A 14,744-nucleotide genomic window follows, 5' to 3' on the forward strand; every position below is an offset into this window, starting at 1 on the left:
GATAAGAAATGTACTTAGGCTGGAAGGTGGCTCAGTGGTAGAGTGCTTGCCTTGCATGCATGAGGCCCTGGGTTCGATTCCTCAGCACCACATAAGCCAGAAGTGGCGCTGTAGCTCAAGTGGTAGGGCACTAGCCTTGAGCGAAAGAGCTGAGGAATAGCACTCAGGCCCAGAGTTCAGCCCCCATGACTGACCAAAAAAAAACAAAAACAAAACAAAAAAAGAAATGTACTCATTATCTTGCCCATGTAATTGTAACCCCTCTGTACAGTATTTTCACAATAAATTAAAAAAAAAGACTAAAATGAAAGGGAACCAGATTTAGTAGCAACACCCTGTAAAACCTAGCACTCAGGCAGCTAAGGCAGGAGGATCATGATTCTAGGTGTTGAAGATCAGCCTAGGAGAAGTGGTGCTTTGGCTCAAAGTGGTAGAGAACCGGCTTTCAGCAAAAAAGAGCTCAGGATCCAGGTGCCTATGGCTCATACCTGTAATCCTAACTACTCAGGAGGCTGAGATCTGAGGATGGAGGTTCGAAGCCATCCCAGGCAGAAAAGTTCCCATGAGACTCTTATCTCCAACTAACGACTCGAAAACTGGAAGTGGCACTGTGATTCACGTGGTAGAGCACTGACCTTGAGCTTAAGAGCTCAGTGACAGTGCCCAGACCCAGAGTTCAAGCCCCATGACTGACAAAACAAAACAAACAACAACAAAAAACAATAAACACCTCTCCCTCAAAAAAGCCAGAAGTAGAGATCAAAGTGGTAGAGCACTAGCCTTGAGCAAACAGAGCCCTGGCCCTGATTTCAAGCCCCATGGCTGACAAAAATAAATAAAATAAAATATAATAAAAAGGGTTGGAGGGGCTGGGAAGGTGGCTCAGTGGTAGAGCGCTTGCCTTGTATGCATGAGGCCATGTGTTCGATTCCTCAGCACCACATAAGCAGAAAAAAAAGCTGGAAGTGGTGCTGTGGCTCAAGTGGTAAAGCGCTAGCCTTGAGCTGAAAAGCTGAGGGACAGTGCCCAGGCCCAGAGTTAAGGCCCACGACCGGACCCAAAAAAAAAAAAAAGGGTTGGAAATATGGCTTAGTGGTATATTGCTTGCCAAAGCACGCAGGAAGCCCTGGGTTCAATTCTTCAGTACTACATACACAGAAAAAGTGGTGCTGTGGCTCAGGTGGTAGAGTGCAAGCCTTGAGCAAAAGAAGCTCAGGGACAGTGCCCAGGCCCTGAGTTCAAGCCCCAGAACTTAAATAAATAAATAAATAGTTGGTTGGGCTCTGGTGACTCACACCTATCATCCTAGCTACTCAGAAGGCTGTCTGAGGACCATGGTTCAAAGCCAGCCCAGGCAGGAAAGTGTGTGAGACTCTTTCCCCTCTCTTCCCCCCAGAACTGAGGACTGAACTGAGGGCCTTGCACTTGCCAGGCAAGTGCTCTTCCACTAAGCTAAATCCCCAACCCCTCCATGAGACTCTTACCTCCAAAGAACCACCAGGAAACCAGAAGTGGTGCTGTGGCTCAAGCAGTAGAGTACTGACTGTGAGCTGAAGAGCTCAGGGACAGTGCCCAGGCCCCATTCAAACTCCATGACTGACAAAAATAAAGATAACTGCCAGGCACTGGTGGCTCACGCCTGTAATCCTAGTTACTCAGGAGACTGAGATCTGAGGATCATGGTTCAAAGCCAGCCCAGGCAGGGCAGGAAAGTCCGTGAGACTCTTACCTCCAATGAACTACCAAAAAACTAGAAGTGGTGCTGGGCTCAAGTGGTAGAGCGCTTGCCTTGAGCTGACGAGCAAAGGACAGCGCCCAAGCTCAGAGTTCAAGCCCCACAACCGACAAAAATAAATAAATAATAAAAAAGGCAGCTATAGGGTCTAAGGGTAAATCAAGTTCCAACACAGGAACCCCTGGTAAGAGGAACACATTCTTTCTAGTAACAGATTCTTCCCTCACAATAGACCCTGAGTGGGAACTAAGTCCCCACAGATAGGAAACCTATAAATCCTTCCGAGAACTAAGTAGGGTCAGTCTTGAGCTAAAGGAGAAACAGTGAAAAAACTCAGAGCTTAACCTCCAAAACTAGGGTTTGGGTCTGAGGAAGAGTATAAGGAGTGACAGAAACTGAGTTTCCCACACAAAATCCTAAGAATGGCTGTTTCTACCCCCCCCAGAGCCTCTAACCTTTGTGTTCCCTTCGGCCTTTGCCGGTGACACGAGAGAAGTCCATGCGGGGAGTCCGGGGTGTGGAGGTGACAGATGAGGGGGGTGCATCCACTGCCTTGGAGATCTTGGACACAGAGGCAAAGAGACCTGGGGGAAACAGAGTCTGGGCTAGGTATCATCCAAGCCTCTGCCCACCCCCTCCACCCCATCCCCATTACCCACACAGAACCCTCAGCACAGTTGAGTGGAGCACCCCCACACATACACACCGGCCAGCTGCAGGTCCTACTGACCCTGTTTGGGAGGGCAGATGAAGTACCGGACGCCCCCAACACTGCCATCATTCTTGCCCTCTGGTTCGTCCAGCTCCACGCCCACCCACTGGCCGCTGGCGAACTCTGTGGTGCCACAGAACCGCAGAGTTCCCGTCTGGAGAGAGAAGGGGAAATCCTGATTGGAAAATGGTGCTGGGTCACTCACACACAGGAAGCAGAAGATTCACCAGCACTAGGCATTGTTTTTTTTCTTTGCCTAGGGAGGCCCTGTACCTTTGATCCTCCTACCTATATTTTGCTAACCTTTTGCCCAGGCTGGCTGATCTCAGTCCTCCTGATCTGGGATTACAGTCATGTACCACTAACCTGGCTGAAAGACCTTTTGTGTTATTGTGTGTGTGTGTGTGTGTGTGTGTGTGTGTGTGTGTGTGTGTCTGCCATGGGGCTTGAACTTAGAGCCTGGACTCTATCCCTGAGCTCTTTTGCCCAAGGTTAATACTCTACCACTTTGAGCCACAGCCCCACTTCTGGTTTTCTGGTGGTTAACTGGAGTTAGGAGTCTCATAGGCTTTCCTGCCTGGGCTGGCTTTGAACCGTGATCCTCAGATCTCAGCCTCCTGAGTAGTTAGGATTACAGGCATGAGCTACTGGTGCCCAACAGACATTTTCCCCCCCTGTACTGGCGCTTGAACTCAGGGCCTCACACTTGCTAGGCAGGGACCCCACCAGTTGAATCATGGCTTCAAGCCCTTGGTTATTTTCAAGGCGATATCTTGCTTTAGGTTCAGCCTGCTTGGGTTGCAATCAATCTTCTTGCATGTGGGGAACCACATCTCTGGGGCTGACAGGTCCCTCACCCAGTGCCTGGTTAAGATGGAGTCTCAAAACCTTTTTATATCCAGGCTAACCACAAACCAACTGCTGGGGATGGAACCTGAGCTTTGTGCATATCAGGCAACTGCTCTAGCACTGAGTTACACCCTCGATCCTTAATTCCTTGTTTAGGAGAGGGGCTAGCTGGAGTTGGGGGTGCAGTCCCAGTGGAGCTCTTTGAGAGCAGAAATAGGTCTGTTATAGCTGTGTCCTTAAGAATAGCTTAGACTCAGCAGGAAGCTTGAAGGATACCAGGCAAATAAATGAGAGCAGGTAGGCCTAGATGAATGAAGATGCTCTTCACTCTTACATCAACTCCCCCTCCAGAGAGCCTTTCTCTTCCTAGGTCACTTCTCATCTTCAGGGGTGCTTCTCCATCACACCCGCAGGGTACTCAAAGTCCTGACTACTCTGAGTGTCCAGATAGAGACTGATTGATAAGCACAAGGCAGGGAGAAACCATAGGTAACCAGATCACCCTGTGGTATCTCAGCCATGATTGCCTGGGCTGTTTCTGTTAGGGAGAATTCTTTCCCCTCTGGGCCAGAGCTCTGCACTGCCAGGAGGCACAAAGGAAGCATCAGTGACTGGTAGGCAGGCAAAGACAGTCTCTATGAGCCCATAGACCCAGTTCCTAGGGTTGACAGAGCCATCTGCCTCCTTCCCACACCCCAAGTCCCTGACCTTCTGGCCATCCAGCAGCACACGGTCTCCCAGGCGCAGGCCCAGTGCGCTGAGCATGAGATTTCCTGGAACGTTGTCATAGTTGGGGAGTGTGACCTTGGGGAGGGCACAAGACAGCGGCACAGCCTCCTCCAGCAGTGTTCGCAGCTCCTTGGCCACCAGCGCAGCCTCTGCTTTGTCAAGGGACATGTCCATGGGGTCCGGGACGACTTCAGCTGGCACCTGTCCCTTTCGGTTCTATAAGCCAATGGGAAGACAGCAAGCTGGGATTCAGTTGCATAGGACACACCTCTATGGAGGCCCAACCCCATCATTCCCAGTCTAAGGGAAGCAGGGGCCGCAACTAGATTATATCCTAAATCCACATGAGAGTTGGCCCCACAAGGGGGAGGGCATTAAGGGACAACCCCTAGGGAAGGCCACCCATCCCTGTGAGCCTGGGCTAGGACAGGTCACAGAATTGACCTTGGGGATGAGGGTGGAACCAATAAAGGGCCATACCTGTAGGGTAAAGGTATGCCTACAATGGGTTATGGTTAATAGGGGTGGGGTGAGCATCTAGAAAGTGCTGCTTTGCCAAGGTTCAGATTCAAACTCTGAACTAATGGGGAACAAGAAGAGGGCAGGCACTTGGGAGCATCAGCTACATCCCCCAAGATATACACGCCCCAGATGTTGAAGTCACTGGCATTGGGGATGGGACCCGGTAACGGAAAAATCAGAGTCAAAGATCAGTCTGAACACTCATAGAGACTCAACCCTGTCAATTACTGAAGGCCTAATTTTGCCTTCCTCATGGTTTCAAAACACTGTACAGGGGGGAGGCTGGGAAGGGATGTGAAGGGTAAACCAAAGGAGGAGGCTGCAATGCTTGGTAAGAAATGTACGCATTATCCTGCCCATGTAATTGTAACCCCTCTGTACAGTATGTTCACAAATAAAATTAAATTAAAAAAAAAACACTGTACACAGCCACTGGGGATACTCCTTGCTAGCTGACCCTGGGTAAATCCTCCATTTCTCTATTGTACAGCAGGGCTTATAATACACTTCACCTGACATAGAACTGACGCTGAGTCAATATCAGCTATTATTTGTTAGATGTGCCGATGGGGTTTTGTGACATTTTAGAAGTTGAGAAATGCTAGTGGTCCTTGTCCTCTCCTCTGTAGAGGCCAGCCGAAGGGAAGTGAAGGCCGGGGAGAAGGGGAAAGGGGAGGAGGAGAATAAATGAGGCCTGGGTGACTGTACCCTCAGTGCTGGATTGGCACCGTGCTCCAACAAACATTTGGCCGCACCCAGACACAGGTTCGAGGCAGCAATGTGCAGGGCTGAGCCATGGTTGAAGTCACTGCATGTAGAGTTCACCACTGGGGAGGATAAGAGGGGAAGAAGGTTTCGAAGTGTTCCACTACTGCAGAGTCTTGCCCCCTACCTCTACACCACGGCCCTCAAGTCTAAACCACGCCCCTTTCTTCCTAACACCAACATTGGCCACGCCCCTTCTTGCTCCCACACCCATTTGTCCCTACCCCGTGCCACCAGACCACACTGTTTCACACTACTCATCTACAGATTACACCAGACTACTCTCATCCAAAGACCACGCCCCCTCGTCAGCCTCATGCCTAGACCACGCCCCCATGCCTCAATGAGACCACACCCATCACCAGCTTTACTCTCTAGACCATGACTTTTCTCTCCTCTCATCTTTAGACCACACCCCCTCATCCCACTCTCATATCTAGGCTACGCCCCCACCCATCATCTCTAGACCACGCCCCAACCATTCACCATCTGTAGACCACGCCTCCTCGTCACACTCTAATCCTAACCACGCCCCTCCCAGCCTATCATCTCTAGACTCCGCCCACACCCATCCTCTCTAGACCATGCCCCTCCCTGCCATGCTCTCGAGACCACGCCCCCTCACCCAACCAAATCCTAGGAGAGGGGGGCGGGGGGTGCGGGGGGGTTGCCAGGCACCTCGCAGGCCTCCAGGTCCAGCTCCCCCTTTTCCTCGGATGCGGTCCCCTCTCTCAGCCAGGTTTCTGTCCTCACCCTCCTCTCCTCATCCTCACCCCGATCTCCAGGTCTCCGCCTTACTCACCCAGGTCCTCAGCCCCCCACACTGGGTGTCTTTCTCCTCCTTCCAACCCTGCTCACCCCGGGGCCTCGCGCCTTTCAGCAGCACGCGGACGAGGTCCGGGACATCGAAATAGGCCGCGTAGTGAAGCGCATTCATGTTGGTCCAGCGGCTTCGCAAGGTCACATCGGCGCCCAGGGCCAGCAGCTGCTGCGAGAGGCGCACAGCCGCTGCGGGGTCCCCTGCACAACAGCTGGGGTCAGCTTGGGAGCTGTGCCAAGCGCATGGGGAGGGAAGAGGACCAGATGGTGGTGGTGGTGGTGGTGGTGGTGATGTGGGGTCCAAGGGCCTGAGTTCTGGGTGGTTTTGAGGGTGTCAGGGTGGGAAGCCTAGGCTGTGGGGCTGGGGCCCTTACCAACTCCATGGGCCCCAGCTTTGCATGCATAGTGGAGCAGGGTCATGTCCGTGAGCCCATCACGATCGTTCACATGGCAGCCTCGACGCAGGATCTAGAAATACCAGGGAAGAGGCGAGGGTTACCCAAACAAGTGGTAACCAGAGTCCCCTCCATCCCTGGTCCCCCTAGGACTCCTACCTCATTGCCGATGACATCTATCTTGTGCTGGACTTGGGGTACCCACTGGCGAACAATGGCAAATAGTTCTGGGATGGTTGTCTGTGGGTCAAACAGAATCTCCTGGCATGCCGGGTCATTGGGATCGAAGAAGGTGAAGGCTGAGGTAGCGAGAGTTCTAAGGTCATTCCAGGCAAGCTTGACCTTTGCCCCCACCCCCTACTTGCTTCCCCATCTAGCCTGAGAGAGGGTGAACTCTAGGTTTTTGCCCTTAAGAGCCTCTAATGCAAAGTTTCAATCAGGTGGTACACAGGCAGTAGTCCACCCATAGGCATTTTCTATGTGTCCAGCAAGAGGTTTCCCTCCCCCCTCCCTCCCTCCCTCCCTCCCTCTCTCCTCTCCTCTCTATCTTTTGTCAGTCCTGGGGCCTGAACTCTGGGCCTGGGCATTATCTCTCAGCTCTTCAGCTCAAGGCGAGTGCTCTACCACTTGAACCACAGTGGCACTTCCAGTTTTCCAAGTGGTTTATTGGAGATAAGAATCTCATGGAGTTTCCTGCCTGGGCTGGCTTTGAACCGTGATCCTCAGATCTCAACCTCCTAAGTAGCTAGGATTAAAAGTGTGAGCCACCCAAACACAGCTCTTTTCAATTAATTAATTTTTTTGTCAGTCGTGGGGCCTGAACTCTGGGCCTGGGCGCTGTCCCTTAGCTCTTCAGCTCAAGGCTAGTGCGTTACCACTTGAGCCATAGCACCACTTCCGGCCTTTTCTGCTTATGTGGTGCTGAGAAATCAAACCCAGGGCCTCATGCATGCAAGACAAGCACTCTACCACTAAGCCACCTTCCTAGCCTCTTTAATTTTTTTTAAATAACAAAAAGCCAGTAGTCCTAGTTTTCAATACTGTTTTTAACTTATATAAGATATACCTATGAATAAGCAGGATCCAACCTACAGTCAGCCAGGCTGGTGCCAGTTGCATTCTATCTCCCCTCAATTAGACTCTGATGAGAACTGCACTCTGTGGCAAAGTCAGTGCCCAGTAGGGGCCTGGCACGTGGTAAAAACTAAGTAGTGTACGGAAATGAGTAAATGAATGATCAGATCACACTGAGCCTAGGGTAGCACCACACAGAACCATGCATACTCTGGCCCCCTTGCTTTTCTGTCCTCTCCCTTACACTGGCCTATTTTTGTTCCTTTCAATGTGCCAGGCAAATTCCAGTCCCCTTTGCACTTGCTGTTTTCTCTCCTGGATAGTCTTCCCTCAGATATGCCACAGTCTTGGCTCAAAAGTCACCTCCTCAATGAGGTCTCCCCATAACACCAGGTCTAAATCAGCACCTCTGTCCTTCATCGGTTACTTAACATTGTGTATGTGCACTCGTACACACGTGCACACGCACACACGTGCGCGCGCACACACACACACACACACACACACATGTGAGCACATCAGTCCTGAGGCTTGAACTCAGGGCCTACGCTCTGTCTCTGAGCCTCTCTGTGCTAAACCCTAACGCTATCACTCTATCACTTGAGCCACAGCACCACTTCTGGCTTTTTCTGGTAGTTTATTAGAGATAAGAGTCTCACAGACTTTCCTGCCAGGGCTGGCTTTGAACTGTGATCCTCAGATCCCAGCCTCCTGAGAGGCTAGGATTACAGGCATGAGCCACCAGTGCCTAGTAACTGTCACTTTAAAAAAAAAAATCAGGGGCTGGGGGTTTAGCCCAGAAGAAGGGCGCCCACCCAGCGTGCACAAGACCCTGGGTTCGGTCCTAAGCCCTGGAAAAAAAAAATCAGATTGAAATGAACTTGTCTCTCTAATCTAGTCCTGGTAAAGGGTATGTCCACAGATGACATCTCTCCTGCCCTATCTGCTTACTTGCTGAACCTCCCAGCTGCAGAATTCCCAGCCAGCAACTTCTTAAAATCGTCCCTCTTGAATCCAGTTCTGGCTGCACTCTATCTCTCTACCCAGAAGCCAGAGGGAGCTTTTAAAATATAAATCAAGCCTGCCACTCTTATGCTTTTAGATCTGCATGCACACATGCACGTGTATACACACACACACACACACACACACACACACACACACACACACACACTGCTCTCCCCTGTCACTTCTAGAATAAAGGTATTCAAAGTCTTCAGTGTGGCCTGGAATTCTGTCCATTCCCTTAATGCAGCTCCATGCTCTTTCTACTCCAAGTTCAGTTCTGCCTCAGGCCCTTCACACTTACTGGTCCTGGAACTCTTTCTCCATCTCGTCTCTGATTTCTTCCTAACGTTCTGGGTTTCAGCCTAAGTGCCGAGCCCCACCCTCACCCTGCTTAGTGTCAAGCAGGACTCCAGTTATTATCTGTTACATTCTTACCTTCTATTTTTTCATAGTACTCCCTCTCATCTTAACTCGCCTAATTGTGTGTGTGTGTGTATATACACATGCGTGCACGTGCACATTCATGTGCCTGTACAGGGACTTGAACTCAAAGGCCTTGCATTCTTTTTTTTTTCCTTTTCTTTTTTTTTTTGCCAGTCCTGGGGCTTGAACTCAGGGCCTGAGCACTGTCCCTGAGCTTCTTTTTTGCTCAAGGCTAGCACTCTACCACTTGAGCCACAGCACCACTTCTGGCTTTTTCTGTTCATGTGTTACTGAGGAATTGAACCCAGGGCTTCAAGCATGCAAGGCAAGCCGTCTTGCTTGGCTTTTTCCACTCATGGCTGTCACTCTACCATTTGGGCCACACCTCCAGCCCATCTTTTTTTTGACAATTAATTGGAGGTAAGAATCTCTCTCTGGGTGCTGGTAGCCCAGGCCTATAATCCTAGCTTCACAGGAGGCTGAGATCTGAGGGTCACAGTTTGAAGCCAGCCGGGGCAGAAAAGGTTGTGAAACTCTTATATACAATTAACCATCAGAGGACTGGAAGTAAAGCTGTGGCTCAAGTGGTAGAGTGTTAGCCTTGCAAAAAACAAACAAACAAAAAACTCAGGAACTGTGCCCAGGCCCTGAGTTCAAGCCCCACAACCAAAAAAAAAAATTAAAATTAAATAAAAGTCTCTCAGATTTGTCTGCCTAGGCTGGCTTTGAATTGCTATTTCTGCTTCCTGAGTAGCTAGGATTACAGGTGAGAGCCGCTGGCACCGTTTCGTCTGATTCATTTGTTCACCCGTTCAGTTTTCCTCTCCTAAGTGCACAAAGCATGCCAGGATTGCTCCCTGTTCATTCCTCAGCACCTAACAGGGAGCTTGTCACAGGGCATTAGCACTTGACAAATGATTAGACACTTTCAGTTTCTCTGACATTCCATTCTCACCTCCTTCCACCCACCCTCCCAGATGAGACCCTTTACTGCTGTGGTAACCGGTCCTGGGTCCCCCCTTTCCAATCTTCTCTTAACTTGCCCTCAGGTCTCTTCCCTCCAGATGTCACCTCCCAAGGGGAACAACATCTGTCAGCACTGTGTTCTTGCAAACACAGTTCTCATCATGTCCTGGAATTATATATTTGTCAATTATGTTTATACTTAAAATGCCTGGCAAGGGCTGGGAAGGTGGCTCAGTGGTAGAGCGCTTGCCTTGCATGCATGAGGCCCTGGGTTCGATTCCTCAGCACCACATAAGCAAAAAAAAAAAGCTGAAAGTGGTGCTGTGGCTCAAGTGGTAGAGCGCTAGCCTTGAGCTGAAGAGCTGAGGGACAGCGCCCAGGCCCAGAGTTCAGGCCCCACGGCCGGACCCAAAAAAAAATAAATAAATAAAATAAAATAAAATGCCTGGCAATTATTGCAGCCTGTGAGTCCCCTCAAAGAAAAGACTGAACCTGTGTTGCTCTGTGCTGTGGCCTCAGCTCCCAGTATACATCTAGGGCCATAGTGGTTTGCAAAAAATGTTGGTTGGGTGCCAGGCACAGGTGGCTCATCCCCGTCATTTTAACTACTTAAGAGGCTGACTCTGAGGATCATGGTTCAAAGCTAGCCCGGGCAGGAAAATCCATAAGACTCTTAGCTCCAATTAACAACCAAAGAGCTGGATGTGGAGCTGTGGCTTAAGTGGCAGAGTGCTACCTTTGAGTGAAAAAGCTAAGGGACAGCACTCAGGACCTGAGCTCAAGCTCTAATACCAACACACACACACACACACACACACACACACACAGAAATGTTGGTTGAATGACTAAATGATTGAATGATGTGCCATGAATCAAAGGTTAGACTTATTCCCATTCCATTTTCCCATAGGTGAATGAAATTAATGAAAGGGGAGGGGCATGGTTTAAAGAGCTCTGCAGCTAAGACTCCTCTACCCTGCCTTCACAATCCCCCCCACCATCACCACCAGCAGAGCTGGGGCCAGGGGCACCCAAAGGCTTCAGGCCATACTCCAGGATGGGGGAGAGGAGTTACCGTAGTCCTTAGGTAGGGGGGCAGGTGCCGACGGGTGCACAACAGGCTTCTGCCGGCGCTCCTGGGTGGGGCTGGGGGCTTCGGGGATAGGCTCATCCTCTTCCTCTTCCTCTTCCTCCTCCCCTCGGGGTGGAGGACCCATTGGGGCAGGATCTGTCTTAGTCATGGCCCTAGGTGGCCCTGGAGGGGGGGGGCAAGTGGAAAGTTGGGGGGTGGGGTGGGATGGCCTGCCAGCAAATCCTAGAGGCAGATATCGGCTAGCAAGGGTCCAGAATCTGAGCCCCTCAAAGCCGTCAGCGCCCCCAGAAGACCACACCACCCCCCACTCCAGATTATGGGAAAACCACAGGGACCCCCATTATTCATCAAAGGGGCCTAAGGATATGTGCTCAGCTCCTGCCACCATCCCCACCCAAGGCCCAGCCCCCCATTCTTCTCCAAGCGGAGTCAGGCCCCTCTTTCTCAGCCGCCCCCCTCCCGAGAGGTTTGTTTATCTCGGGATGCAGGATGCTTCGCCCCTCCCCTTCTCCAGGGCCTTCCCCCATCTCCCCATCTTACCTGGTGTGGACCGTTGAAGACTTTAAAGCGGAGGATGGAGGAGACCGCGGGAGTCAATGGGGTGTCAGCGTCTTGGGACGCGACGGTGGAGGAGAGGGAGACAGAGAGAAGGGGACGAGGCCCAGACGCTGCCGAAGATGAAGACGGGGATGGGGGAGGAGGGAGGGGCACGCACTGCGCATGCGCGGACGTGCCAGGCGCAGGGGTGGGGGGAGAGGGGCGGTGTGGAGGGAGGGAGGGCGCTCCAGACTTGAGAGGGAAGGAGGAAGGGAAAGAGGGGGGAAGGGAGAAAGGGAGGGAAGGAAAGAAGGAAGGAAGGGAGGGAGGGAGGGAGGGAGGGAAAGGAGGGCCGGCCATTGCAGGAGAGAAGTGAGAGCCCATTCTGTCTATCCGAGCTGAGCTTCTCCCCCCACCCCGAACCAGGACTGCAAATCAGACCAGTTAGGGCAGTGGTCTTTGAGCTCTTGTCCTATAATCGCGGTCCCACTGCAGTGGGTTAGGCTCATCATCATCCTAGCCCTTGGCATCACCATCCATTGATCACCCAGGGCTTATTCAGGCCCAGGCACAGGTTAAGATGCTCGCACAAAAGGGAGCACAGCAAGTAGGTGATAAAGCTAAAACTTTGAGATCTGGTAATCTGTTGAGTATGTTTTTGTTTGTGCAGGCGCTGGACTTGAACTCAGGGCCTGGGTGCAATCCTTTAGCTTTTTTTTCCCCTTAAAGCTGGTGTTCTACTACTTGAGCCACAGCTCCACTTCCCAGTTTGGGGTGGTTTATTGGAGATAAGAGTCTCATAGACTTTCCTGCCCAAGTGGCTTTGAATGATGATCCTCAGATCTCAGCCTTCTGACTAGCTTGGATTACAGGTATGAACTACTGGCACCTGGTTGGCTTGACTGATTCCTTTTTTTTTTTTTTTGACTGATTCCTTTTTTTCTTTTTTTCCCCTTCCTTCCTTCCTTCCTTCCTTCCTTCCTTCCTTCCTTCCTTCCTTCCTTCCTTCCTTTTCTTCCCTTTCTTTCTTTTTCTTCCCTTTCTTTCTTTTTCTTTCTTTTCTTTCTTTCTTCCTTTTCTTTCTCTTTTGACCATCTTGAGCCTTGAACTCAGGGCCTGGGTGCTGTCCCTGAGCCTCTTTGTGCTCAAGGCTAGCATTCTACCACTTGAGCCACAGACAGCATCACTTCTGCTTCTGGCTCTTTCTGAGTAGATTGGAGATAAGAGTCCCAAATACTTTTCTTCCTGGGCTGACTTTGAACTGCAATCCTCATATCAGCCTCCTCAGTAGTTAGGGATTACAGGTGTGACTATGGTTCTTTAGCTTAAGGCAAGCGACTCTACCACTTGAGCCACAGCACCACATCTGGTTTTCTGGTTGTTAATTGGAGTTAGGAGTCTCACGGACTTTGCTGCCTGGGCTGACTTTGAACCGCTACCCTCGGATCTCAGTCTCCTGAGTAGCTAGGATCACAGGCGTGAGCCACCAGCACCTAGCATAACTATGGTTCTTAATCACCAAGTTACATAGCTGTCCAGAGGAGCCTCTTAACTGCCAGATCACATGACTGTGGCAGCGTCTAGGGTTCAGGTCTGTCAGTGGACTCTGAGAACCTCTATCTCCCCCAGGAAGGCCTTCCTGGAGCCTACCCAGGGCCCTAGCTCTACCTCATACCTGAGCCAGCTGTTGCCTGCTCTGTCTCAAATCTGGCCTGGTTGATCCAAATGTATATTCAGTAGCTCCAAGGTATTTCCAGAATTGCACCCCCTAACACACAAATTCCTGGCCCATATTTCACCTCCCATTTGGTCTATCCAGTCTCATCAGGATCTGGTAAGGCCCCTGGTCTTCTCGGGGCCCTTCTCCACTCAGAAGTATAGCTGGACATACAAAGCTTCTTGATGTTCCACACCCCAGGGCCTTTGCACTGGCTGTTCCCTTGCCTGGAAGCCCCCCCCTTCCTACCCCCAGATACCCATGCAGTTCCATCTCTCTTCTTTTGGGATTTTATTCATCACTGCCTTTTGGGGGACATCTCTACTCTCCCTAATGAAAATGGTATGGCTGTCCCACCTCTTCCTACTTTGGTTTGCCAGAACCATTGTGCCCTCCTGATTCGGACATCCTGCATCTTCTGCAGGGCTGGTTTTGTCCTGGGCCACTGGCCCACGTGGCCTCTGGCTCAGCGCCTTCTCTCGCCATCCAGGACTCTGATCTCCTTAGAGCCTCCCTCCAGTCTCCCTGTTACATCATCACGCCAGCTTCTAAAAGCACTTATTACCGTCTGCCATGATGTGCTTTATTCATTGACTAGTTTGCTATTTTGTGAGCCCTGTGTGGGCAGGGAGGGGTTTTCCACTGTGTTCAATGCCAGGTTCCCAACTGAACAGCAGGCCTGGCCCACAGCATCACCGGTTCTTCAGAACCAGGTCCAGGACTCCTCCAAGTGACCCTTGTTCAGCTCCTAAGGTCATTTTCCTGACTGCAAGGACTTGAGCTGGGGATGATGGCAGAGGGGTTAAATAAGGGTTTCTTTGATTCTGGTTTCCTGTGAAGATTCTAGGAATGGAACCCAGACTTTGGGAGAGCACTCCCCCCCCACCCCATGCACTGAGAGTCTGATGTGTGGAAGCTCAGGCTAGCAGGTGCAGGGCCTTGGGCAAGGAACCACAGCTACATCAGGTCCTCCATAGATGATGGTGAGGGTTGAGGAATCCTTCGGTTCAGGCAGCTGGGCCATCCAGGCATGAATTAGTAGAAATAGGAATATGGGGTGTGTGGGGGTAGCACGGAGGGACAGGGAGGCAGGGGGTGTCAGGAAACAGAGGTGTGAGTAGAGAGAAGATAGCATGACAGAAGCCGATGAGAAAGCAGGACATTCAGGAGAGGAAAGACATGCCGGGAAATGGATGTGGGTGGTGGCCATAGGAGGGTCAGCAGTGGAGGCAGACATGAAGACAGGGAGATGGAGGACCCAGAAAGGTGCAGATGAAGACACAGAGAGATGAGAGGCGGGGGAGATGGGTGGAAGGACAATGGCTGGAGATGGGAGACAGAATGAATGGAATGAAGGAGTGGGAGACAAGGATTGAATGGGGGGCGGGACGGTGGAGAAG

At 51.2% G+C, this 14,744-nt stretch overlaps 1 protein-coding gene across 1 annotated transcript in view; it reads right to left on the minus strand.

Moving 5' to 3' along the window:
- The window catches only part of Clip3 (CAP-GLY domain containing linker protein 3), a 15,857-nt gene extending 4,535 nt beyond the window's left edge, over positions 1-11,322 (minus strand). Inside the window, exons 1-8 of the mRNA XM_013026234.1 lie at positions 11,073-11,322; positions 6,686-6,825; positions 6,506-6,599; positions 6,171-6,332; positions 5,256-5,374; positions 4,005-4,241; positions 2,466-2,601; positions 2,191-2,319 (exon numbers count right to left, since the gene is read on the minus strand). Coding sequence (XP_012881688.1) covers positions 2,191-2,319; positions 2,466-2,601; positions 4,005-4,241; positions 5,256-5,374; positions 6,171-6,332; positions 6,506-6,599; positions 6,686-6,825; positions 11,073-11,238 — 1,183 coding nt within the window. The 5' untranslated portion in view covers positions 11,239-11,322. The remainder of the gene's footprint in view (positions 1-2,190; positions 2,320-2,465; positions 2,602-4,004; positions 4,242-5,255; positions 5,375-6,170; positions 6,333-6,505; positions 6,600-6,685; positions 6,826-11,072) is intronic.
- Positions 11,323-14,744: the final 3,422 nt, after the last annotated feature.

The sequence above is a fragment of the Dipodomys ordii genome, unplaced genomic scaffold (genome assembly GCF_000151885.1).
Source record: "Dipodomys ordii isolate 6190 unplaced genomic scaffold, Dord_2.0 Scaffold92, whole genome shotgun sequence".
In the NCBI taxonomy this organism is placed as follows: Eukaryota; Metazoa; Chordata; class Mammalia; order Rodentia; family Heteromyidae; genus Dipodomys; species Dipodomys ordii.